Genomic DNA, 24,785 nt, shown 5'->3' on the forward strand with positions numbered 1-24,785 from the left:
AGGACACTAATCCCATCATAGGGTCTCACCCTCATGACCCCCTCTAAACTGAATTACCTCCTAAAGGCCCCACCTCTGAATAACATTACATTGAGGGTTATGGCTTTCGCATATGATTTTGGGAGGACACAGACATTCAGCCTATAACAGTTCTAAAGCCAATAGCTTTCATCTCTGTTCTTGCCAACTTTTTCCCTCTCTCCCCCATGTTAGAAATCTTTTTTTTTTTTTTTTTTTTGGGGTTTGGTGTATTCATCCACTGGCTTTTTTTGTTGTTGTTGTTAAGATATAAGCAAACATACACTCATAAATTTCCATATAACTATAGAAGCCAAATATTTATATATTTTTTTCCTTCTCCTCCATTTTGTTACACAAAAGGGAACATACTAACCGGTTTAATATAATAAAAAAGCACTAAATTGTACACTTTAAAAGTGTGAATTTTGGCCAGATGCAGTGGCTCATGCCTGTAATCCCAGCACTCTGGGAGGCCGAGGTGGGTGGATCACTTGAGGTTAGGAGCTCGAGACCAGCCTGGTCAACATGGTGAAACCCCATCTCTACTAAAAATACAAAATTAGCTGGGCGTGGTGGCGCATGCCTGTAGTCCCAGCTACTCGGGAGGCTGATGCAGGAGAATTGCTTGAACCCAGGAGGCGGAGGTTACGGTGAGCTGAGATCGCGCCTTTGCACTCCAGCCTGGGCAACAATAGGGAAACTCCGTCTCAACAACAATAACAACAAAAAGTGTGAATTTTATGGCATGTGAATTATATCTCAGTTTTTTAAAGGAAGTTTGCTATAAGCACTGTTATGCACCTGCTTTTTTCATCTGTTTGGAGATCACTTTATATCCCTTTAAGAGCTCTTTTTCATTCCACTTAACTGCTGCATTATACTCCACTTTTTCTTTCTTTTTTTTTTTTTGACACAGAGTTTCACTCTGTTGCCCAGGCTGGAGTGCAGTGGCGTGATTTCAGCTCACTGCAAGCTCTGCCTCCTGGGTTCATGCCATTCTCCTGCCTCAGCCTCCTGAGTAGCTGGGACTACAGGTGCCCGCCACCACGCCTGGCTAATCTTTTGTATTTTTAGTAGAGATGGGGTTTCACTGTATTAGCCAGGATGGTCTGGATCTCCTGACCTCGTGATCTGCCCGCCTCAGCCTCCCAAAGTGCTGGGATTACAGGCATGAGCCGCCGCACCCAGCCCACTTTTTCTTAATTTATTCAGCTCCAATCCCCTATTGATGGACATCTGGGCTGCTTCCCCCCTTTGCTATTGCAGAAGTGCCATAATGAACAGCCCCCTGCATATGTTATTTCATGTTTTCAAAGGGTGTCCTTGGGATGGATTCCTAGGTATGAGATTGCTGAGTAATTACTCATGGAGTTTTGCCTAATATTGCCAAATTCCTCTCCATAGGGGCAGTATGATTTCATTCAGTCTTTTCTTAGGTCTGACCTCATTCCCTGCTGCTGTAGGGCCTGTTCATCCCACCTTCCCTGGCACAGGGGATCATGATCAAGTCTGCATTCCCTCTTCTGTATCTCAGGGGAACCTGGGCAGGCCAAGGGCAGGTAGGCTCAGATACCCTCCATTTCTTCCCCTTCCGCAGCTGGATCCTGTTTGATGAGAAGAACTTCGAGGGTGACCAGCACATTCTCTCTGAGGGCGAGTTCCCCACTCTCACGGCCATGGGCTGCCTAGCCTCCACAGTCCTGGGCTCTCTCCAGAAGGTATCCCTGGTGAGTTTCCATGTCTGGTTCCAGGCAATCCCGGAAGCAGAAGTTGCTGCTGTGGGAGTTCTGCACAGAACCTGTGTGCTGGTGCAGGGGTTGATTCCAGTATTTTTAGAACCGCCCCAGGTCCCCTTGACTCTGGGGCTGTAAAGCCAGTTTAGTTTGCTAGCTCTTCATTGAGCACCCACTGAGACAGGACCTGGGGACATGGAAAGAAATCAGACACAGCCCTGCCTGTAAGGAACCCATGGTCCCATAGACATAAAGATTACATGCAGAGTGGTGCATCCAGATACAGAAGTCGTGTGGGGATGGTGGGACTAACACTCAGGGCTGGGTGGGGCAGGGGCCAGTGCTGCCAAGGTGGTGTTCCATGCAGGGAGGAGTGACAGGACCAGCTAGAAAGATGGCACTGCCTGCTGCAGACCAATGAGAAGGCAAGGCAGTGGGGTTGCTGCTACAATGACCCAGAATGAATTGTGATGTCCTCCACCTAGGAAGAGATGGATGGAAGTGACAGGGCCACAATAAGGGGCTAGCATCTGTAGGACTTGGTGATTGACTGTGTGGCCAGTGGGGGCAGAACCCAGTCAGAACAGGTGATGCTTACTGAGTGCATAGTATGTGCCAGGTGGTGTTTAAAAGGCTTCCTACCAGCCAGGCATGGTGGCTCATGCCTGTAATCCCAGCACTTTGAGAGGCCAAGGCAGGTGGATCACCTGAGGTGAGGAGTTCAAGACCAGCCTGGCCAACATGGTGAAACCCCATCTCTACTAAAAATACAAAAATTAGCTGGGTGTGATGGTGCATGTCTGTAATCCCAGCTACTTGGGAGGCTGAGACAGGAGATTCGCTTGAACCCAGGAGGCAAAGGTTGTAGTGAGGCCAGATAGTGGATAGTGCCACTGTACTCCAGCCTGGGTGACAGAACAAGACTCTGTCTCAAAAAAAAAAAAAAAAAAAAAGCTCGCCACGTATACTAAAGACTTTTAATCTTCTCCACAACGCTGAGAGGTGTGTTACCATTATTATCTCCCTTTTCCAGATGTGGAAACTAAGCCACAGGCTCCAGGTTACATAGTTGGTAACATGCAAAGCCAGGCTCTCCCCCAGGCAGCTGGTTCTGGGGTCCAAGTCCCTTGCAATGACACGCTGGGCTCTGAAGACAAATAAACCTGGTTCTGAAGCCCAGCTTTAGGGCTCTGAGCAAGCGATTTACCCTCTCCAGCTTGTTTCCTCCCTATTAAGTGGGGGATAATAATAGCTTCTACCTTATGGGGTTGTTGAAGAGTTATAATGAGATCAGGTAAAGTGCTTAGCATAACATGGCCTATAGTAAACCCTGATGAATGTGAGCTGCTATTATTATCAGTATTATTATTGTTGTTATTGTTATCATGAAGATGAAAAGGAGAAATCTAGAATGAGGCCAGGTGCAGTGGCTTGTACCTATAATTCTAGCACTTTGGGCCGGGCGTGTTGGCTCACGCCTGTAGTTCCAGCACTTTGGGAAGCCAAGGTGGGCAGATCATGAGGTCAAGATTTGAGACTAGCCTGGCCAACGTGATGAAACCCTGTCTCTACAAAAATTAGCCGGGCATGATGGCACGTGCCTGTAATCCCAGCTACTTGGGAGGCTGAAGCAGAAGAATTGCTTGAACTTAAAAGGTGGAGGTTACAGTGAGCTGAGATTGCGCCACTGCCCTCCAGCCTGGGTGACAGAGTGAGACTCCATCTCAAAAAAATTAAGTAAATAAATTCCAGCACTTCAGGAGGCTAAGGCAGGAGGATCACTTGAGCCTAGGAGTTTGAGACCTGCCTGGGCAACATGGTGAGACCCTGTCTCTACAAAAAATTAGCTGGGCATGGTAGCATGTGCCTGTAGTCCCAGCTACTCAGGAGGCTGAGGTGGGAGGATCGCTTTAGCCCAGGAAGTCGAGGCTACAGTGAGCCGTGATTGCGCCACTGCACTCCAGCCTGGGCAACAGAGCGAGACCCTATCGCAAAAAAAAAAAAAAAAAATCTAGGCTGGGCATGGTGGCTCACTCCTGTAATCCCAGCACTTTGGCAGGCCAAGGAGGGCAGATCACCTGAGGTCAGGAGTTTGAGACCAGCCAGACTAACATGGCAAAACCCCGTCTCTACTAAAAGTACAAAAATTAGCCGGGTGTGGTGATGCGTGCCTGTAATCCCAGCTATTCAGGAGGCTGAGGCAGAAGAATTGTTTGAACCCGGGAGGCAGAGGTTGCAGTGAGCCAATATTGCACCACTGTACTACAGCCTGGGCGACAAGAGCAGGACTCCGTCTCAAAAAAAAAAAAAAAAAAGCCTAGAATAAGCCCCAGGTTTCCATCCTGGCTCAGAGTGCCAGGTTAGTTCTGAGAAGTGCTATTTACTGGAGAGGAGGTTTGAGGGGGAAACTGGGGACCCAGCCTAGCGCTTACTGCCTCTGAGAATCGGGAGCACTCAGCTGGCAGCGTCCAAGAGTCAGTGGCCCTGCAGAACTGAGCTCAGGAGGGAAGAAGGCGTGACATACAGATCTGGGAGTCGGGGTGTCTGGGATTGTGGGGCTGTGTCTGGGACTTGGGCTCTCAGAGCCTCACCCTCTTCTGTCTCCTGGGCCCCAGCACTTTTCAGAGCCTTCGATTTTCCTGTATGGACTCGAGTGCTTCGAGGGGAAGGAGATCGAGCTCAGCAGGGAGGTGCGGAGCCTGCAAGCTGAGGGCTTCAACAACCATGTGCTGTCCGTGCGGATCAAGGGGGGCGTGTGAGTGCTGAGGGGAGGCACGGGTGCGGGGGCTGCTGGTGGGGATGAGTCGTGGCAAGACGGAGATCCTGGGGGTCTCTGGCCTCTTTCCTCTCCCTGCTTTTCCCCCACTCCCCTCCAAGCCAGGAAAGAGGGAGAAGTGCAGACTGAGAAGGGTCACTGGCTCTCAGGCCTTAGACTCCAGCTTGGTGGGCTTCTCAGATCCTACTTTACCCTGAAAACCCCAAATCTACTTCCCAGCCTCCCTCTCCGCCCTGGGAACCCTATTCCAGGCAGAGGAATCCCTGCATGGGAGAAGAGGAGGTGGAGAATGTTTTGACATCTCTGTGTCTCCTCCTCCACCTGTCTGTCTGTCTGTGTATCTGGGCTCTTCTCTGTGTCCCTGACACCTGCTGGCCCAGTTGGGTGCTATGTGAACACAGTGACTTCCGGGGCCGCCAGTGGCTGGTGGGAAGCTGCGAGATCACCAACTGGCTGACCTACAGCGGCACCCAGAGGGTGGGCTCCCTCTACCCCATCAAGCAGGTGGGTAGCGTGGCTGGAGCTGAGCGTGTCTGGGGCTGAGCATGTCTGGGCAGGCCTTTCTGGATGAGTGTCTAGCTGTGTGTTTCCCAAACGCAGCATTTGTGTACTTTTGTCACAACTTTTGCCACATCGTCATTCCTCTTGAGCCATTGTCTACTTAATATTTTTCTCTAGATTAACTCTCTTTTTAAAAGTCTTTTAATTAATTTTTATTTCTCAAAAAAGCTTTTTTTTCTCTTTCTCTTTTTTTTTTTTTTTTTTTTTTGAGACAGAGTCTTGCTCTGTCACAAAGGCTGGAGCACAGTGGCAACATCCTGGCTCACTGCAACCTCCACCTCCCGGGTTTAAGTGCTTCTTGTGCCTCAGCCTCCCAAGTAACTGGGACCACAGGCACGTGCCACCACGCTCAGCTAATTTTTGTATTTTTAGTAGAGGCAGAGTTTCACCATGTTGGCCAGGCTGGTCTCGAACTCCTGACCTCAAGTGATCCACCTGCCTCGGCCTCCCAAAGTGCTGGGATTACAGACGTGAGCCACCATGCCCAGCCCTTTTTTTTTTTTTTTTTTTTTTTTTTTTTTTTTTTTTTTTTTTCGAGATGGAGTTTTGCTTTTGTTGCCCAGATTGGAGTGCAATGGCACGATCTCGGCTCACTGCAATCTCCACCTCCCAAGTTCAAGTGATTCTCCTACCTCATCCTCCGAAGTAGCTGGGATTACAAGCTTGTGCCACCACATCTGGCTAATTTTTGGGGGTATTTTTGTTTTTTGAGACGGAATCTCGCACTGTCACCTGGGCTGAAGTGCAATGGCGTGATCTCGGCTCACTACAACCTCTGCCCCCTGAGTTCAAGCAATTCTCCTGCCTCAGACTCCCAAGTAGCTGGGATTACAGGTGCCCACCACCACACCCGGCTAATTTTTGTATTTTTAGTAGAGACGGGGTTTCACTGTGTTGGCCAGGTTGGTCTCGAATGCCTGACCTTGTGATCTGCCCACTTTGGCCTCCCAGAGTGCTGGGATTACAGGCATGAGCCACTGCGCCTGGCTAATTTTTGTATTTTTAGTAGAAATGGGGTTTTATCATGTTGGCCAGGCTGGTCTTGAGCTCCTGACCTCACGTGATCTGCCCACCTTGGCCTCCCAAAGTGTTGGGATTACAGGCATGAACCACTGTGCCTAGCCCCAGCCCAGTTTTTATTTAGTTTTCTGAGTCTATGCTTGTGCCTTCAACACTTTCATAACGATTTTCAGCTGCTGCATAAGGAAAGCGGGCTTGCCTGTCACAAACACATTTAGCATACCTGGAACCACTGTACGCCCTCCTGACATGTTTTTTGTTTTGGACAATCTCATAAGAACTTTAGACCTCACAGCATGAACCCCTTGAAGTCTGCCTGAGCACAAGCCACATGCAGATTTTGGTGCTTTCCCAAATTTGTTGGTATAAAGGTCAACAATTCTATTACCAGGGGCTCAGGACAGCCTAGTTTTGTTAGAGGCTGTACCGTAGGAAGGCCTATGACACTATGTCAAATGCTGGAACATTCTGAGTGCCTCTAGACAATATCCCCAGAAGAGGAAAAAGAAAAAAATCACATTTTTTTTTTTACTTTATCCTTGTCCTAAGGAATAATATCCATAAAGTCATGAGTTTGAGGTGTATATATGATTTTCTTTTTTTTTTTTTTTTTTTTTTTTTGAGACAGAGTCTTCTCACTCTGTCACCCAGGCTGGAGTGCAGTGGCGCGATCTCGGCTCACTGCAAGCTCCGCCTCCCGGGTTCATGCCATTCTCCTGCCTCAGCTTCCTGAGTAGCTGGGACTACAGGCACCCGCCACCACGCCCAGCTAACTTTTTTGTATTTTTAGTAGAGACGGGGTTTCACCATGTTAGCCAGGATGGTCTCTATCTCCTGACCTCATGATCCGCCCGTCTCAGCCTCCCAAAGTGCTGGGTTTACAGGCGTGAGCCACCATGCCCAGCCTGATTTTTTTTCTTAATAGATACATACCATTAATACATGTAATGGCAATGTAATACATGTAATGGTAATACATGTAATGGTAATGTAATGGTAATACATGTAATGGTAATGTAATAAAGACATTACCATTAATTTTTCAAAAATGAGTTTATAGGCTGGGTGCGGTGGCTCACACCTGTAATTTCATCACTTTGGGAGGCCGAGGATGGAGGGTTGCTTGAGCCCAGGAGTTAGAGACAAGCCTGGGCAACATGGCGAGACCCCATCTCTACAAAAAATACAAAAGAAATGAGCTAGGTGTGATGGCTTGTGCTATATCCCAGCTACTCGGGAGGATCACCTGAGCCCAGGAGTTTGAGGCTGCAGTGAGCCATGATGGCTCCACTGGCACTCCAGCCTGGGTGACAGAGAGAGACCCTGTCTCAAAAAAAAAAAAATTTAACCACATAGGACTGAAAGTGATCTCATGGACCACCCACTGGTAGTAAGCATACCTCACTTGGGGAAGCACTGCCTGCATATGTGTTTCTGTATGTCCGTGCCTGCATGTCTGAACATCAGTATCATTAATGCACATGTGCAGATAAATGGTAAGGCCATGGGCTCTGTGTGTATGTGTGTGCGCATGCATGTTCCCATCTGAGAGTATTTCTGTGCTCATCAGGTTATTTGTGTCCATGCATCTGTGTGCTCTGGTGATGACCTGTGTGTGTGTGTGTGTGTGTATCTGTGGGAGTGCATTCTTTTTTTATTTTTATTAATTTATTCATTTTTGAGATGGAGTCCTACTCTGTCACCCAGGCTGGAGTGCAGTGGTGTAATCTCGGCTCACTGCAACCTTCATCTCCCGGGTTCAAGCGATTCTCCAGCCTCAGCCTCCCGAGTAGCTGGGATTACAGGCGTGTGCCACCACGCCTGGCTAATTTTTTTGTATTTTTGGTAGAGACAGGGTTTTGCCATGTTGGCCAGGCTGACCTCGAACTCCTGACCTCAGGTGATCCACCCACCTCGGCCTCCCAAAGTGCTGCTATTATAGGCGTGAGCCTCCGCGCCTGGCTGGGAGTGCATTTATGACTGCGCATGCTTGTACTTGTGACACCATTGATAGTGTGTGTATCTTTGTATAAGGATATTTGTGTAGTTCTCGTATTCAAGACTCATAACATCATTGCTGGGAGAAATCTTGGAGATTATCTCCACCCCTCACATTTTACAGATGGGGAAATAAAGGCTCAGAGAAGTGGACACGGATTTGCTCTGCAATCTTGGGCAAGTACTGTACCTCCTTAGACCTTCGTTTCCTCGTCTTTAAAATGAGGATAACACGTGTCATGGGTCTGTTTTGAGGATTGAAGATAATGTAGGTAAAACCCTTAGAACAGTGCTTGAGTGAGTCAGCTCTCAACAAACGTTAGCTGTGATTATTGTTATTACTATTATTACTTTTGCTACCATCTAAGAGCTCCAGCTGATTTATGGCAGAGCCATGTCTGATGTCTGACAGTCCAGTGTCCACCCCATCAGGAACTCTCTTCAACACAGGTGTGTGTGCATTTCTTTCTGTAAGTGTGGGTGCACATCTGTATGCCCACACACATCCACGCTTTTAGCAAGCAGAACTGCCTGGTATGGAGTAGACTGCATGGATCTATGGTTAGAACATGTGAGTTGGATGGCTGCATGTATCCATGTGTTTGTGTCTTCTGTGAACTTCTGTGCCACCATGTGGACCAGAGGTGTATCTGTCAGTTTGTCCCTCTGCACACATCTGTGGGTACCTCTATGACCATGGAACTGTGTGTGTGTGATACATGTGCTCTCTGTAAGTGTGTGTAAAGAAGCGGTGACTTAGAGTCAAGGAAAGTTTGGGGACAAGTATCAGGCTTGGGAGCCTGATACTGGACAGTCCAGAGTTGAGGGTACTGGGGGCCCAGGTCATCCCTCCCTGGCACCCCTGACTCTCAGCCTCTTTCTGCCACCAGCGCCGGGTTTATTTCCGCCTCTGGAATGCAGCACTGGGGGGATTCCTGGCAGTGCCGGACCACGTGGAGGACATGAAGGCAGGCCGTGTGGTGGTCTCCGACCCCCGAGCTGGAGGTAGCTGCATCTGGTACTACGAGGATGGGATGCTGAAGAACCAGGTATTGATACAGGGGCTGGCACAGGGACACCCTGGCCCTAGGCATTTGCAGGTCCACTCTGGGGAGTCCCAGCCCAATCAGGAACACAGAGGGATGCACACAGAAGCCAGGACCCTGCGGAGGGGGGGAGTGCAGACTGTGTCCCCCTGGGCAAGTCATGCTCTTCTCTGGGCCTCAGTCTGCAAAAACAAGAGCAATGAAATGGGTGCTTCTAAGGGACCTCCCAGCTCTGATGCCCATGACAGAACTTGAGCCCTATTAACAATGGTAGATTTGGCCAGGCATGGTGGCTCATGCCTATAATCCCAACACTTTGGAAGGCCAAGGCAGGAGGATTGCTTGAGGACAGGAGTTTGAGGCCAAACAAAAAATTAACTGGGTGTGGTGGTGCATGCCTCTAGTCCCAGGTACTCAAGAGGCTGAGGTGGGAGGCTTGAGCCCAGGAGTTAGAGGCTGCAGTGAGCCAGGATTGCGCCACTGCACTCCAGCCTTGGTGACAGCACAAGACCTGGTCTCAAAAAAAAAAACAAAAATAAAAATAAGAAAAAAGGTAGATTTACTCCACACACATTTCTTGAGTACCTACTATGTGTCAGGCTCTGTTCTAGATGCTGGGGATACAGCAGTTATAGACAGAATGGACACCTGCCCTCCTGAAGCTTACATCCTAGCGGGGAGAGATAGACAGAAATAACTTAAATGGGCAGAATGTCTTAGTGTCTTAGAGGATGAAAGTTCAATAGAGGAAGATAAATCATGAAAGGGGAATAGGCCAGGCTCAGTGGCTCACGCCTATAATCACAGCACTTTGAGAAGCTGAGTGAGGCAGGAGGATCTCTTGAGCTCGGGAGTTCAAGACCAGCCTGGGCAGCATAATGAGATGCCATCTCCACAAAAAATAAAAAAACTAGCCGGATGTGGTGGCATGCACCTGTAGTCCCAGCTACTCAGGAGGCTGAGGTGGGAGGATTACGTGGGCCCAGGAGATTGAGGCTGCGGTAAGCTATGATCACAGCACTGCACACCAGCCTGGGCAACAGAGGGAGACTCTGTCTCCCAAAAAAAAAGAGAAGGAGAATAGGAAGTATCAGGTATAGTATGGGAGCCTTTCCTAAGAAGATGACATTTGAGGGAGGCAGCCGTGCAGATATCTGAGGGAAGAGTGTTCCAGGCAGAGGGAACAGCCAGTGCAAAGGCCATGAGGAAGGAACATGCCTGGGATTTTTCTGGGCTAGCAAGGCTAGCTGGGTGGCTAGAGTGAGTTGAGTGAGGGGGAGGTAGCAGGAGATGAGGCCAGAAAGGTTATGGGGACTGTAGGTCTTTGTAGGCCATTGAGAGGTTTTATCTTTTACTTAGAATGAGAGAGATGGCTGACCACATGCCAGGCTCTGCATTGAGTTCTTCACACAAATGCCTCCTATAATCTTTAGTCTAGAGTACTGTGGGGCAGGTCTTTTTATACTCCCCATTTTACAGGTGAGGAAACCAGAGCATACAGAGGTTAGGTAATTTGCTGAAAGTCACACAGCTAGTAAATGTGTAGAGATTTGTCTGATGCTAAAGCCTATGCTTTGGAAGCCAATCATGGAAGGATTCCTGGAGGAGTTAATATTTTTCTAGCCCTTTTATGTTTTCTCACACTGAACCCTCGCAAAAGCCAGCATTTGGGGATTCCCATCCCCAGGGAAACTGAAGCTGAGGAGGATTAAGAGACTTGCCCAGGGCCACAGTCCCTAAGAGCCAGGATTCGGAGCAGATGGGTCAAGGGTTTCTTGGGTACGGTAGAGTCCCTGTGGGGAGGAACAATGCCTGATGACCTCCTGGGGCCTCAGATGGCCCCCACAATGAGCCTGCAGGTGATTGGACCCCCTAGCTCAGGCTCCAAGGTGGTGCTGTGGGCCGAGAGCCGCCTGCCACGCCAGACGTGGAGCATCAGTGAATCGGGCCACATCTGCAGCCAGATGTTCGAAGGCCAGATCCTGGATGTGAAGGGTAAGGTGGGATGTATGGGGGAGAGGGCTCCTGAGGGGGCTGAGAACCATGGAGTCCCAGCTCTCTCTGACTATCTCCCTATCTTTTAATCCTCATCCCACCCCCAGGAGGCCGGGGCTACGACCGGGACCACGTGGTGCTATGGGAGCCGGATGAGGACAGAGCATCCCAGATCTGGACCATCCATGTGCTTTGAACCTTTTCCCCTCACCCTCCAGCCCTGGAGGCTTTTGCTGGGATGAATGTTTTTATAGGGTTTTTGTTGTAACATAAGCTATTTTCTAATATGCTGCCAGGTACCCTTGTCTCTGTGCACCTTGATATTTCGGGGTGGGGTGGGGATTTGTTCACCTGCCTTCTTCCCTGGCGCTCAGGCTGGCTTCTTCCCTCCAGGCTCCAGCTTTGGGGTTCAGATGTTAGACTTCCTTCTGCCATCAGAGGGCGCCCTGGGACCAGACTAACTGGGGCACGTAGTCTCGCGCAGCCACCCAAATGAAGTGTTGTGAGAGCGGGCTCTGAGCTGGGCGGGGTCCTAGGCTGTGCGGGCACAGACACAAACCGAGCCTTTCGGTCCCTGTCCTTAGGGAACTCACAGTCCCACAGAGGATCCTGACAGGTAGGGTGATGCATCCATGAGAAGGGAGGAAAGAAGTAGAGGGACTCACACAGCAGGAACGTCACCCCCACAAGGGGTGCAGGGCAGGTTGAGATGTCCCTCTGCACACATCAGGGACCTGCAGCTCAGATGTTAGGGTGGGAAGGAGTTAGCCAGGCTCCAGGAGACAGAGAAAGAATATTCTAGGGATGCATACGAGTCCAGGGTGAAAACGTGGAGGTTAGTGTGATGGGGGTGCAGTGGGCCAGGCACGGGAGATGAGTATGAGCCACACCCTGAAGGGCTGTGCCCCCAGGGCTCTGCTGCACTCACCCCAACTCTAGTCTTAGAGAAGCCAGGACAGGGCGTCTAGGTCTCTAACCCAGCTCAGAGAGGGCAGGACATAGAAGAGGGGGAGCTCCCTCTGTCCCTGGAGGTCCTCAAGGAAGAAGCCAAGGTGGGAGGGGCCCTTGGGGGGTGCCCTGGGGCTCCCTTCCATCTCTGCAGCACCCACCTCCGATGCCCCAAGCCCCAGAGGGTGGGAGTGGTCAGAGCAGCTGCTTGCCCTTCCTGCCTTCCCAGCCCCTGGGCCAGCATGGGAGGTAGACAGCCACCCATCATCATTCTCCAGCCCCAGATGCCTGTGGGGCTGGTTTGCTGGGGATCTAAAGACCTTGTTGAGGGGTGTCCCTGGGACTGGGGATCTCCCTGGATCTGTCATTCTGAAGATACCCAGGTATGGGGTAGGGGCTCTCTGAGCCTGGGATGTCCAGGGTGGTGGCATCTCTAGTACCATCATTCCCAAACACCCAGGGATGGGTGAAGCAAACGCAACTGCAGGGTTGGTGAGGCTGCCAGGTTCTGGGCCTTGTCCCTGTGATGTGCTTCTAAGGGGAGGGGCCCTCAGCATTGGAATTTAGGTAGGGAAGCTGGGGGCTGCTCCCTGGTGCCTACTTCCCTGCTGATGGGAACATGGGAAACTCCCTGGTGCTGCTGCACAGCTGGCTCTCGGGGCGTAGGGATGTCCAGTAACCACACGCAGGACCCCACTGCAAGTACAAGGGTAACTTTATTGACCCCCAGCTGGGCACTGCTTGGCCCCTACATCATTACCCCCCTACTTTGGCTGTTGCCCCCATGGCACTGTCTGTCAACTTCTACAACCTGGTGATGTCTGGCATCAACCCCTCCCAAGGATGGAGGGGATCCTCTTGTGAGTGATGGTGGCAGCTATTTCAGGGGGCACAGGGCTAAGGCTGAGACGTGTCACCTCAACTGAAGCAGAAGAGGTGGATTACGGCATTGGCCACGAAGAGAAGGAGAATGCCTCCGCTCATGTTGCTGGATGCTGGGGCGCTGCTGGTTTGGCTGGTGCTGTTTTGTGCTGAGACTCCAGTTTGTATCTGCAGGAGGAGAAGTGGGATAAGCTCAGGGGACTTTTTTTTTTTTTTTTTTGAGGCGGAGTCTCAGTCTGTCACCCAGGCTGGACTGCAGTAGTGCGATCTTGGCTCACTGCATCCTCCACCTCCCAGGCTCAAGTGATTCTCCTGCCTCAGCCTCCTGAGTAGCTGGGACTACAGGCACGTGCCCCCACGCCTGGCTAATTTTTCTATTTTTAGTAGAGACGGGGTTTCACCATGTTGGTCAGGCTGGTCTCGAACTCCTAACCTGGTGATCCACCCGCCTCGGCCTCCCAAAGTACTGGGATTACAGGCGTGAGTCACCGTACCCAGCCCTCAGGGGACTTTTGAATCTCGTGTTTGATATTTAAAGATGCAGTCCCCTTTCTACCCTCCCTGCCCTCAATCCGCCCGCCTCAATAAAACAGTCCTCAGTTCTGTCCCATGTGACCACTTCTTCTTCCACAGGTCCTGTCAGGATGTTTGGCTGCTTCCTGCTTTGACACAAGCAGGGACAGAGGTGATCACTGCCCCCGCCCACCCCCTCTCACAGAACCTTTCTGTTTTTTTGAGATAGAGTTTCGCTCTTTTGCCCAGGCTGGAGTGAAGTGGCATGATCTCGGCTCACTGCAACCTCCACCCCCGGTTTTGAGCGATTCTCCTGCCTCGACCTCCCAAGTAGCTGGGATTATAGGCACCCGCCATCACGCCCAGCTAATTTTTTTTTTTCCGAGACAGAGTCTCGCTCTGTCGCCCGCCCAGGCTGGAGTGCAGTGGCGCGATCTCGGCTCACTGCAAGCTCCACCTCCGGGTTCACGCCATTCTCCTGCCTCAGCCTCTCGAGTAGCTGGGACCACAGGTGCCCGCCACCATGCCCGGCTAATTTCTTTTTGTATTTATGGTGGAGACGAGGTTTCAACGTGTTAGCCAGGATGGTCTCCATCTCCTGACCTCATGATCCGCCCGCCTCAGCTTCCCAAAGTGCTGGGATTACAGACGTGAGCCAGCGCACCCGGCTCGCCCAGCTAATTTTTGTATTTTTAGTAGAGATGGGATTTTGTCATGTTGGCCAGGGTGGTCTTGAGCTCCTGACCTCAGGTGATCCGCCTGCCTCGGCCTCCCAAAGTGCTGGGATTACAGGCGTGACCCACCGTGCCCGGTCACAGAACCTTTCTTTTCACCTCTCCCCAGCCACCAGCCCTTCTGGCATAGAGGGAGACAGGGGAGCCCTAGCCCTTGACCTTCCTAGCCTGGCAAAGGGCTTAGCTTCCCTGAGCCTCAGTTTCCTCTTCTGAGTGGGGAGAAGTTCATCACAGTTGTGAAGGTCATATGAGCCGGGGCTGAGTGAGAAAGCAGTTGGCACAGCGTGAGTGGCTGGATATGGGGTGGGGAAGTGGCCAGATGGTGATCAAGCTGTCCTTAATGCTTGATGGAGCTGCAACTAGAACTGTTCTTGATGGAGATTAAGCTGGTTTTGACGGTGATCAAGGTGTTCTTGATCAAGAACTTGATGGCTCCGGTCTGCTGTACTGACTCCCCTCTGGGCACCTGGGATGCTACCAAAGCTGCCTCCTGGAATAGCAGTCACTTTTGAGACTCCAGTTGTTTCTGAAATGGGAGAGTCCTGTCTTCTTTGCATTCCTGAACATCCAGGCTTCTCTCTGGCAGGGGAGTGGGGGTTGGAGTGTCCCCTGTCACCTCCATAACCACAGCAGACTCCACTTGGACATCTCCTGGCCTCTCCCCAAAGGACCATCTCTCCAGACTCCCTGTGGGCTGATGCCTTCCTCACTCAGGGTTGTCTTCCCAAGTCTCTTAGTTCTCTATTATTCCACAGCACCCCTTGGGTGCCCCAATGCGCCTGGCACCCTGTAAGTGCTCCCCAGCTGTGGATACAGGTTTCTCTCAGGGCAGCCCACAAGCAGTGCAGCCCCAGCCAGAAGAGCTGGAAGGCTGGGTGGCCAGGCCCACTGTGTCCCCGATTTTCCTGTTGGAGTCCATCTGCTGTGCTCTCAGGAGAGAAGGCTGGGTCTCCGGGAGCTCACATCCTGTATGCCCTCCCTCCATGCCAAGCAACTTTGGGGAGTCCTGGCAGTGGTGCCAGACATTGCTCTTACCTGTACCATAACCAGGAGGCTGATGGTGAGTAGGAGGAAGAGGAAGCGCTTCATTTTGGTAGGATCTTGGTGGCTGTCTTGGTAGCAGCTTTTTAGGTGATCTCAGGGCTGTCTGGAGGCTTCTTTTGGCTTGGCTGCTTTTGAACCAGGAGGCAGAGGAGGCGGGGGTGAGGTAGGGAGAGGAAGGAGGGCCTACAAGGTGGAGGAGGGGTGTGGCTTCCTTTCTGCAGATCTGGGGGTGGATAATACCAGGCCCTAGGTTCTAAGGCCCTGGCTGAGGGAGCAGGCTAGATCGCATGAGATAGGAGAGAGGTCAATCCAGAGGCAACGGTGGGAGTAAGTAGGGCCTGAGGCTTGGAATCATGCATCCTGCAGGCTGAATCCTGGTTTAATCACTGACCAGCTCTGAGACCCTGGGCCAGAAACTCTACCTCTCTGACCCTTTAACAAAAGAACTGCCGGATTACATGTGATTACATGTAATAATAACCAATTTAAAAAGAGCCAGCACATAGCAGATATTTCGTAAATGAGTTTGTTGTTTCAAGAAGATTGGGGCAGAGTATAGGAGCTGAAGGAGAAAGGCTAGGATAGATTTAGGTTTCAAGGGAAGGTTGTAGATGGGCTGCAGGTTCTGAATGAAAGCTTGGGAAATGTTTAGATTGTGGAAGGGCTGGTGGATTTCTGTGAAGGTGCTGGAGGTGAGGAATCGGGAAGCCTGGTTTCAGTTGGGCTTTCCCTCTCTAGGCCTCAGTTCCTCATTTCAAGGAACAACTGGGAAGACTGAAATAGATTATTTCTGAAGTTTGTTAAGACCTAGTGTTTTGTTGTTGTTGTTGTTGTTTTTTTTAAACAGAGTTTTGCTCTGTGCACTGGCATGATCTCGGCTTACTGCAACCTCCACCTCCTGGGTTCAAGCAATTATCCTGCCTTAGCCTCCCGCATAGCTGGGACTACAGGTGTGTGCCACCATGCCTGGCTAATTTTTTTTTTTTTTTTTTTTTTTTTTTTTAGTAGAGATGGGGTTTCACCATGTTGGCTAGGCTGGTCTCGAATGCCTGACCTCAAGTGATCCGCCTGCCTCGGCCTCCCAAAAGTGCTGGGATTACAGGCATGAGCCACCACGCCCAGCCAAGACCTAGCATTTTGTGATTTGGGTAGAGAAAGTAGCAAGCAGATGGGTTGTTTGTATTAGCTGAGGATGAATGGGAGGGGAGCAAGGGAAAGGACAAGCGGGTGACTAAGCTGCAGTGGAAGGGGACTGGGGTGAGGGGGTGGCTGTGAGGGCCCAAGGAGGGGTGGGCGGATGAGAGGAATCCCAAAGCTGCCTGGACAGTGCTCCATGCTTTATGCATTCCCTCACTTGATTCCCTCTGTGGTGCCCTGCAGCAGGTGTTATGTTTATCCCCATTTGACTGGTGAAAAAACTGAGGCTTAGATGTTAAGTGACTTGCTAAGATCGTAAATGGTGGAGCCAGTCTCATTTGACCTTGAATCCAGGTCTGTCTGAAGCCACAGCCGTGTATGTAACCTCTGGGGCTGTCCTAGAATTCACCCATTAAGTCTTGATTCCCTGCCACTCCTGCCCCCTCCCCTACACCAACTCCCCCCAGGCCCCAGGAAGTGGTCACCACAACCCCAGCTCTGGCCCACTCTCCCTTCACACTCTCCCTTCCTTGGTCTACTTTAGGCCTCATTTACATGCTAGGTAGTAAAGGGAAAACTCCCCTCACTTCTCTTCTATTGTTTTGGGCCTTGTGTTGCAAGCCCAGGGGAGATCTGGCTGAGGCTGGGTCCAAAGAAAAAAACAGAGGCCGGGCATGGGGGCTACGCCTGTAATCCTAGCAGTTTGGGAGGCTGAGGTGGGCAGATAACTTGAGCACAGGAGTTTGAGACCACCCAGGCAACATAGGGAGGCCCCATCTCTCAAAAAAAAAAAAAAAATTAGCCGGGCATAGTGGCACAAACCTATAGCCTCAGCTACTTGGGGGCTGAGGCAGGAGGATTGCTTGTGCCTGGGAGGTCCAGGCTGCAATGAGCCATGATTGTGCCACTGCACTCCAGCCAGGGTGACAGAGCAAGACCCTGTCTCAAAAAAAAAAAAAAAAAGAAAGAAAAAGGGGCCAGGGAACAGTGGCTCATGCCTGTAATCCCAGCATTTTGGGAGGCCGAGGTGGGTGGATCACCTGAGGTCAGGAGTTCGAGACCAGCCTGGCCAACATGGTGAAACCCTGTCTCTACTAAAAATACAGAAATTAGCCCGATGTGCTGGCGCATGCCTGTAATCCCAACTACTCAGGAGGCTGAGGCAGGAGAATCGCTTGAACCCGGGAGAAGAAGGTTGCAGTGAGCCGAGATCACGCCATTGTACTCCAGCCTGAGCGACAAGAGAAAAACTCCATTTCAAAAAAAAAAAAATAAGAGAAGAAAAGAAGAACTGAGAGTCAAAGCTGATGAGAGAAAGCCAGAAAGTGGAGAGGGAGGGGCAGGGAGGGAGAGAAGAGGGAGAAGCCCCCAGCCATCCATCACCCTCTTTCCCCATCCCTGCCCTTTCACCCAGAGGTCTCTCCTCACGCTTGACTCAAGTTCTCAGCTGTCTTTGGTGTGCCTGTGGGGGTGAGTGATTCTAGGGTTCATGAGAGCCAGAGACGTGTCCTGTGCCAGAAGGGCACCAGCCCAGGAGACAGGATACCCCCGTGTTGAAGTCTGAGATTACTCCGCTGAAAATGAGCTCCATCACACTGTGCAATCTTCTCCCCTCTTACAAAGAGGCAGCCAGACAGGACGAGCCTGGGGCCAGCCGTGTTATAGTTTCCCATGCTGGAGATGCATGCAAGGATACTAAATGCCAGACTCTTATTTGTAAACATTTTCTTGCAAACCTCAGAAGCTTCATTTTCACCTCCTGACACTCTGAGGAGTATCTTTTACAGTCCATGTATTTCCTCTACAAGGAAAGCCCTTCTCCAATTATTTTACCTGGCAAACTCTTTTTTTTTTTCCCCCCTCAAGACAGGTTCTTGCCGTTGTCACCCAGGCTGGAGTACAAGTGATGCAATCATAGCTCACTGTAACCTCAAACTCCTGGGCTCAAGCAATCCTCCCGCCTCATCCTCCTAAGTACGTGGGACTACAGGTGCATGCCACCACGCCCAGCTAATTTTTGGGGTGGTGGAGGATGGAGTTTTGCTGTGTTGCCCAGACTGCAAACTCTTCTTTATTCTTCAAGATTTAGCTTAGAAGCCCCTTCCCCAGGGAAACTTTCTGCTTTTCCTAAATGTTTGAAGGGCCCTTTCTGTTGACCTCTGTTCTAAAGATTGTGTCTACCAAGAATATGGTCTGTCCCTTGTGGGTTGGGACTAGGTTTTGTCACTTCTCTTACTCAGCACAGCACAGAACATGGCACAGTGTAGGTGTCAGGGACTGCCGGAAGAATGAGTGCGTGTAATGCATCTAGATCTATTCCTACCTCTGAGCCTAGTAGTCCTGCATTTATTCATCCAGTAAATATTTACTATGGGGCAACAGTAGAGTCAGTACTGAAAAGTTACCAACGCAGAAAAGAAATAAGGGACTGAGAGAAGCAGGCCCTTTATTTGGAGCTGCTTTTCTCCTAAAAGTATGCCACTTGCAGAGGGGACAGCTGAGAAACTGAGCTGAGCTTTCTCATCTTCACATACTTACAAATGTATGGGAGAAAAACTATAGTTCTAGATCCTCTAAGAAAGGGGAGCCCTGACAAACTCCCCCCACCTAGGCTTTGGGTTGGACCACGGGGAGTGAGAGTAAACAGGAAACAACAGCCCAACCCTCAAAGAAATTGAAGACAACGTGACCAAAAAGCAGAAACAGACAGTAGAAAGTTATACAAAAGATCCAGATAATGGAATAATCAATCAAATTTTCAAATAACTGCTTACTATACTTAAAGACATTTTCCTCTTCTGCCCTCTGAGCAGCAGGACAAGATTGAGACTGGACAAGATTGAGAACTAGAAATTATAGTAAAGAACCGGCCGGGTGTGGTGGCTCTCAACTGTAATCCCAGCACTTTGAGAAACCGAGGCGAGTGGATCACAAGGTCAGGAGATCGAGACCATCCTGGCTAACACGGTGAAACCCCGTCTCTACTAAAAATACAAAAACTTAGCCAGGCATGGTGGTGGGCACCTGTAGTCCCAGCTACTCGGGAGGCTGAGGTAGGAGAATGGCGTGAACCCGGAAGGCGGAGCTTGCAGTGAGCCGAGATTGTGCCACTGCCCTCCAGCCTGGGCAACGGAGCAAGACTCCATCTCAAAAAAAAAAAAAAAAAAAAAAAAGAAATGATAGTAAAGAACCAAATGGAAATTCTGGAACTGAAAAATATGGTAATAAAAATTAGGAACTCAGTGGATAGGTTTAACATCAGATTGGGCCGAAGAGAAAATTAGTGAAGTGAAGTAAAGACCACAAGAAAATATTATTAGAGCAGAATGTGTTTATTGGGTGCCTGCTGTGTTCCAGGTACTGAATTAGGCACTGGGAATACAGCAGTGACATAAAGACATGGTCCCTGCTATTATGGAGCTGATATTTGAGTAGAGGAAGGCTAATAAAAACAATGGTAATTTCAGATTTTCACAAATGGCATCAGGAAATCAAGGGGGTAATGTGAGAAGAAGAAGTGAAACGTGGGGAGGATATATTCTAGGTCAGTGGGCAGGAAAGACCACTCAGAGGAAATGTGTGTGCTGAGACGTGCAGAACAAGAAGAGACCAGGCATGCAAAGCACCTTAGATCACCATCCCATCCCAGTTCCACAGTGTCTTTTGATGACTGTCCCTGGGGCCTAGCACAGTCTCACATAGGCCAGGTTCTCCAAATGTCCTTGGTCAATGAGAGAATGGAATACAGCAGGGAGGGAGGAAGGAGAAGAGAGTTATAGCACACATCACAGTGTGATCCGCCCTGAATTTTTCATCCTCACTGAGACAGGGCTGGGATTCAGTAGCATCATACAGCATCCAAGGTGAATCTTCATCCACCCATTCATTCACCTATCCCTCCACCCACCTATCCATTCAGTCTTTTGCTCATTCACTCTTTTTTTTTTTTTTTTTTTTGAGACAGAGTTTTGCTCTTGTTGCCCAGTCTGGAGTGCAATGGCATGATCTTGGCTCACTGCAACCTCCACCTCCTGGGTTCAAGCAATTCTCCTGCCTCAGCATCCTGAGTAGCTGGGATTACAGGTGCACGTCACCATGCCCAGCTAATTTTTTGTATTTTTAGTAGAGATGGGGTTTCTCCATGTTGGCCAGGCTGGTCTCAAACTCCCGACCTCAGGTGATCTGCCCACCTCGGCCTCCCAAAGTCCTGGGCTTACAGTCGTGAGCCACTGTGTCCAGCCTCATTCACTCTTTTAATTAACTTATTGACACCTACTGTGTGTCAGGCAAGATGAATGAGCGAGGGTCCTTTCCCCTGAGGAATTTATAGTCCAGTAGGGAGACCCATACGAAAATCACAAAACTGAAGAAGAAGTGCTATAATGGGCCAGGCGTGGTGGTTCACGCCTGTAATCCCAGCACTTTGGGAGGCCGAGGTGGGCGGATCACCTGAGGTCGGGAGTTTGAAACCAGCCTGGCCAACATGGAGAAACCCCGTCTCTACTGAAAATACAAAAAATTAGCTGGGCGTGGCAGCATGCACCTGTAATCTCAGCTACTCAGGATGCTGAGGCAGGAGAATCGCTTGAACCCAGAGGTGGAGATTGCAGTGAACTGAGATCCCGCCATTGCACTCCAGCCTGGGCAACAGAAAGAGATTTTGTCTCAAAAAAAAAAGAAATGCTATAATGGCAGCAGGGCTTTTAGAGAGTGGAGTGTAGAGTGTGGTTCTGCTTGCGGGGGAGTGGGGATGAACCAGAGATGATTTCATGGGGGAGGGGACATTTGAACTTGTTGAAGGATCAAGTGGGAATTTTCCCAAATGGAAAAGGCAAGAGAGGATGTTCTCATTGGAAGGAGAGGCCAGAACGTAGGGGAGAACATGACGGTTTCTGGAACGTGAGAAAGGCAGAACCCAAAATAGGAGGGCTCTAAATATCAGGCTAAGCTGTAGATGATAAGGGCTTCGTCTAAGGTGGTGGTGATGTGGGTGGAGAAGGGAGAAGGTGGAAGAGATAGCTAGATTTGTATTCTGCTAAAGAGACTTGGAGGAACTCTTTCTCCTTTGTTATTTACCTTTTACTTCCTGAGCTGGTAGAACTCAATAAACTCTTTAACCTCAGAGGGGTCATAACTAACAAGGCTCTTTCAGGAAATGACCTAAAAGCAAAGCAGACTCTGTTCACTCTCAAGAATAGAGACTTGTGGCCAGGTGCAGTGGGTCATGCCTATAATCCCAACACTTTGGGAGGCTGAGGCGGGCAGATCACGAGGTCAAGAGTTTCAGACCAGCCTGACCAACATGGTGAAATGCTATCTCTACTAAAAATACAAAAATTAGCCGGGCATGGTGGCACGTGCCTGTAATCTTAGCTACTCGGGAGGCTGAGGCAGGAGAATTGCTTGAACCCGGGAGGCAGAGTTTGCAGTGAGCCAAGATCGCGCCACTGCACTCCAACCTTGGCAACGAGTGTGAGACTCCATCTCAAAAAAAGAATAGAGATTTCTGCCGGGCACGGTGGCTCACGCCTGTAATCCCAGCACTTTGGGAGGCTGAGGTGGGTGGATCACAAGGTCAGGAGTTCAAGACCAGCCTGGCCAACATGGTGAAACCCCGTCTTTACTAAAAAATACAAAAAAATTAGCTGGGCATGGTGGCAGGCACCTGTAATCCCAGCTACTCCGGAGGCTGAGGCAGAGAATCACTTGAACCTGGGAGGTGGAATTTGCAGTGAGCTGAGATCACGTCACTGCACTCCAGCCTGGGCAACAGAGTGAAAGTCTGTCTCAAAAAAAAAAAAAAAGAAAAGAAAGAATGAGACTTCCAGAGCCATCGAGCCCCAGAGCTGGGTTCTACTTCCTCACCCTGCAGGTGGGAAACAGGTCCAGAAAGAGCCTTGTTCAGGACCTCCCTCCTCCCATGCCAGGGCCTTTGCACCATCATCAGACAGTGAATATCTACCACTGGATGCGATCAAGATGAGGCTAGGCGACCCCATCTCAGAAGTCCAGAGGGAATCCTTCCAGCTTGGAAGTGGTCGGATGGGTCTCCAAGGCCCTCACAACACTCAAGTCTTGTGAGCCTGGAGAGCTCAGAGATTTCCAGACCTTCCAAGATGTGGGAAGAGAAATATAGGTCAAAAAAAAAAAAAAAAAAAACGATGAGCTTAGACTCTTGGTTTCTTTTATAATTTTGTTTTTGAGAAACACCTCTTTTTTTTGTTTTGTTTTTTAAGACAGAGTCTGGCACTGTCGCCCAGGCTGGAGTGCAGTGGCGCAATCTTGGCTCACTGCAACCTCTGTCTCCCAGGTTCAAGCAATTCTCCTGCCTTAACCTTGAGAGTAGCTGAGATCACAGGCGACCGCCACCATGCCCTGCTAACTTTTGTATTTCTATTTTTTTTTTTTTTTTTGAGATGGAGTCTCGCTCTTGTTGCCCAGGCTGGAGTGCAGTGGTGCGACCTCGGCTCACTGCAACCTCCGACTGCTGGGTTCAAGCGATTCTCCTGCTTTAGCCTCCAAAGTAGCTGGGATTATAGGCGCATGCCACCACACCTGGCTGATTTTTGTATTTTTAGTAGAGACGGGATTTCACCATGTTGGCCAGGCTGGTCTCAAACTCCTGACCTTAGGTGATCCACCTGTCTCAGCCTCCCAAAGTGCTGGGATTACAGGCATGAGCCACTGTTCCTGGGCCTAGTTTTCGTATTTTTTAGTAGAGACAGGGTTTCGTCATGTTGGCCAGGCTGGTCTCGAACTCCTGACCTCAGGTGATCCACCCACTTCAGCCTCCCAAAATGTTGGGATTACAGGTGTGAGCCACTGTGCCCAGCCAAAAACTTCTCCTTTTTGAGCCGGGCACAGTGGCAAGAGGGTATAGTCTCTACTACTTGGGAGGCTGAGAGGCCGAGACAGCAGGATCCCTTGAGCTCAGGAGTTCAAATCCAGCCTGGGCAACATAGACAGAGTCTGTCTCTAAAAATAAATAAATGAGCAAAGAAAGAAATGAACACCTTTTCAGAAGCAATAATGTAACAACATTATAGGACTTTTTAAAATAGTGTATGTATTTTTTTAGCTGTTGTCCCCACTCATGCTGGGGCTGGCGCCTCATTATGGAAAATTTAATTTGTACAATAATCCTAGGAGGTAGATTCTATTAGTATCTCTACAGGTGTGGACACTGAGACTCTGATAAGTGAAGTATCTTGAGCAGGAACAGCCAGCTATTAAGCGACAGAGCCCAGCCTCATAAGTTGTTAAATTATGCTGGTCCACAGTACAATGTATCCTCAACAAATGATGGCTCATTATTTTCCAAGTTTCTCCAGTAAAATTGTATATTTTTATAATGAGGCTCTGACTTCCCCAATAAATGTTATTATTATTATTTTTTTAAATCAAACAAGCAGGGTGCGGTGGCTCACGCCTGTAATCCCAGCACTTTGGGAGGCTGAGGTGGGTAGATCACGAGGTCAGGAGATAGAGACCATCCTGGCCAACATGGTGAAACCCCATCTCTACTAAAAATACAAAAATTAGCTGGGGGTGGTGGCACATGCCTGTAATCCCAGCTACTCAGAGGCTGAGGCAGGAGAATTGCTCAAACCAGAGAGTCGGAGATTGCAGTGAGCTGAGATCACGCCACCGCACTCCAGCCTGGCGACAGAGTGAAACTCTGTCTCAAAAAAAAAAAAAAAAAAAAATCAGTCGACTTGGGGCTGGGCGCAGTGGCTCACGCCTGTAATCCCAGCACTTTGGGAGGCTGAGGTGGGCGGATCACAAGGTCAGGAGTTGGAGACCATCCTGGCCAACATCGTGAAACCCTGTCTCTACTAAAAATACAAAAAAATTAGCTGGGTGTGTTGGCGCGTGCCTGTAGTCCCAGCTACTCGGGAGGCTGAGGCTGGAGAATCGCTTGAATCTGGGAGGTGGAGGTTGTGGTGAGCCGAGATCGTGCTACTGCACTCCAGCCTGGTGACAGAGCAAGACTCAAAAAAAAAAAAAAAAAAATTCAAACGACTGGCCTGCCAGGTTAGAGGGCTCCCATTTTCCTCCCAGGAACTAGATGTTTGCTGAGTGTCTGCCTGCTGCGGAATCTACAGCCAGGCCCTGGGTGGGAAGAAGGGATGGGGTAAATCCTGGTGCCTGGGTAAATGCCACTCATGATCTGGTTCTTGCTGAGGCAGGAATCAGAGGGCAGACCACAGCAGGGCTCATGAGGCCAGAGCTCCTGCTTCCCACGTTTGCTTATCTCCATGAGCAAGGTGACAATATGAAGTTGCCACCCTCCCTGACCACGGGTCCAACCCCAAAAAACACTTGGCCCCAGCGTGATCTCAGTCTTTCTCATCTTCATATACCTAAAACCTCAGAA

The 24,785-nt window shown here is 49.9% G+C and overlaps 2 protein-coding genes across 6 annotated transcripts in view; one reads left to right on the forward strand and one right to left on the reverse strand.

Annotated features, from left to right (window-relative positions):
• Window positions 1–12,802, forward strand: part of CRYBG2 (crystallin beta-gamma domain containing 2) — a 40,212-nt gene extending 27,410 nt beyond the window's left edge. For 4 of the 5 annotated variants that reach the window (XM_054539580.1, XM_054539587.2, XM_054539594.2 and 1 more), the window contains 6 exons: window positions 1,619–1,748; window positions 4,370–4,509; window positions 4,911–5,034; window positions 9,000–9,158; window positions 10,991–11,150; window positions 11,258–12,802. In XM_054539580.1, coding sequence (XP_054395555.1) covers window positions 1,619–1,748; window positions 4,370–4,509; window positions 4,911–5,034; window positions 9,000–9,158; window positions 10,991–11,150; window positions 11,258–11,346 — 802 coding nt within the window. In that variant the 3' untranslated portion in view covers window positions 11,347–12,802. Of the gene's footprint in view, window positions 1–1,618; window positions 1,749–4,369; window positions 4,510–4,910; window positions 5,035–8,999; window positions 9,159–10,990; window positions 11,151–11,257 lie in introns of those variants that run through there. The other variant, XR_008516384.2, reaches the window with a different exon arrangement.
• Window positions 12,796–15,428, reverse strand: CD52 (CD52 molecule). Its single transcript, XM_002811220.5, has 2 exons — window positions 15,263–15,428; window positions 12,796–13,148 (listed from the first exon to the last, which is right to left on the reverse strand). Exons 1-2 carry the CDS (start codon window positions 15,314–15,316, stop codon window positions 13,017–13,019), a joined length of 186 nt encoding a protein of 61 aa, XP_002811266.1. The 5' UTR covers window positions 15,317–15,428; the 3' UTR covers window positions 12,796–13,016.
• Window positions 15,429–24,785: the final 9,357 nt, after the last annotated feature.

This window comes from Pongo abelii, chromosome 1, assembly GCF_028885655.2.
Source record: "Pongo abelii isolate AG06213 chromosome 1, NHGRI_mPonAbe1-v2.0_pri, whole genome shotgun sequence".
Lineage (NCBI taxonomy): Eukaryota > Metazoa > Chordata > Mammalia > Primates > Hominidae > Pongo > Pongo abelii.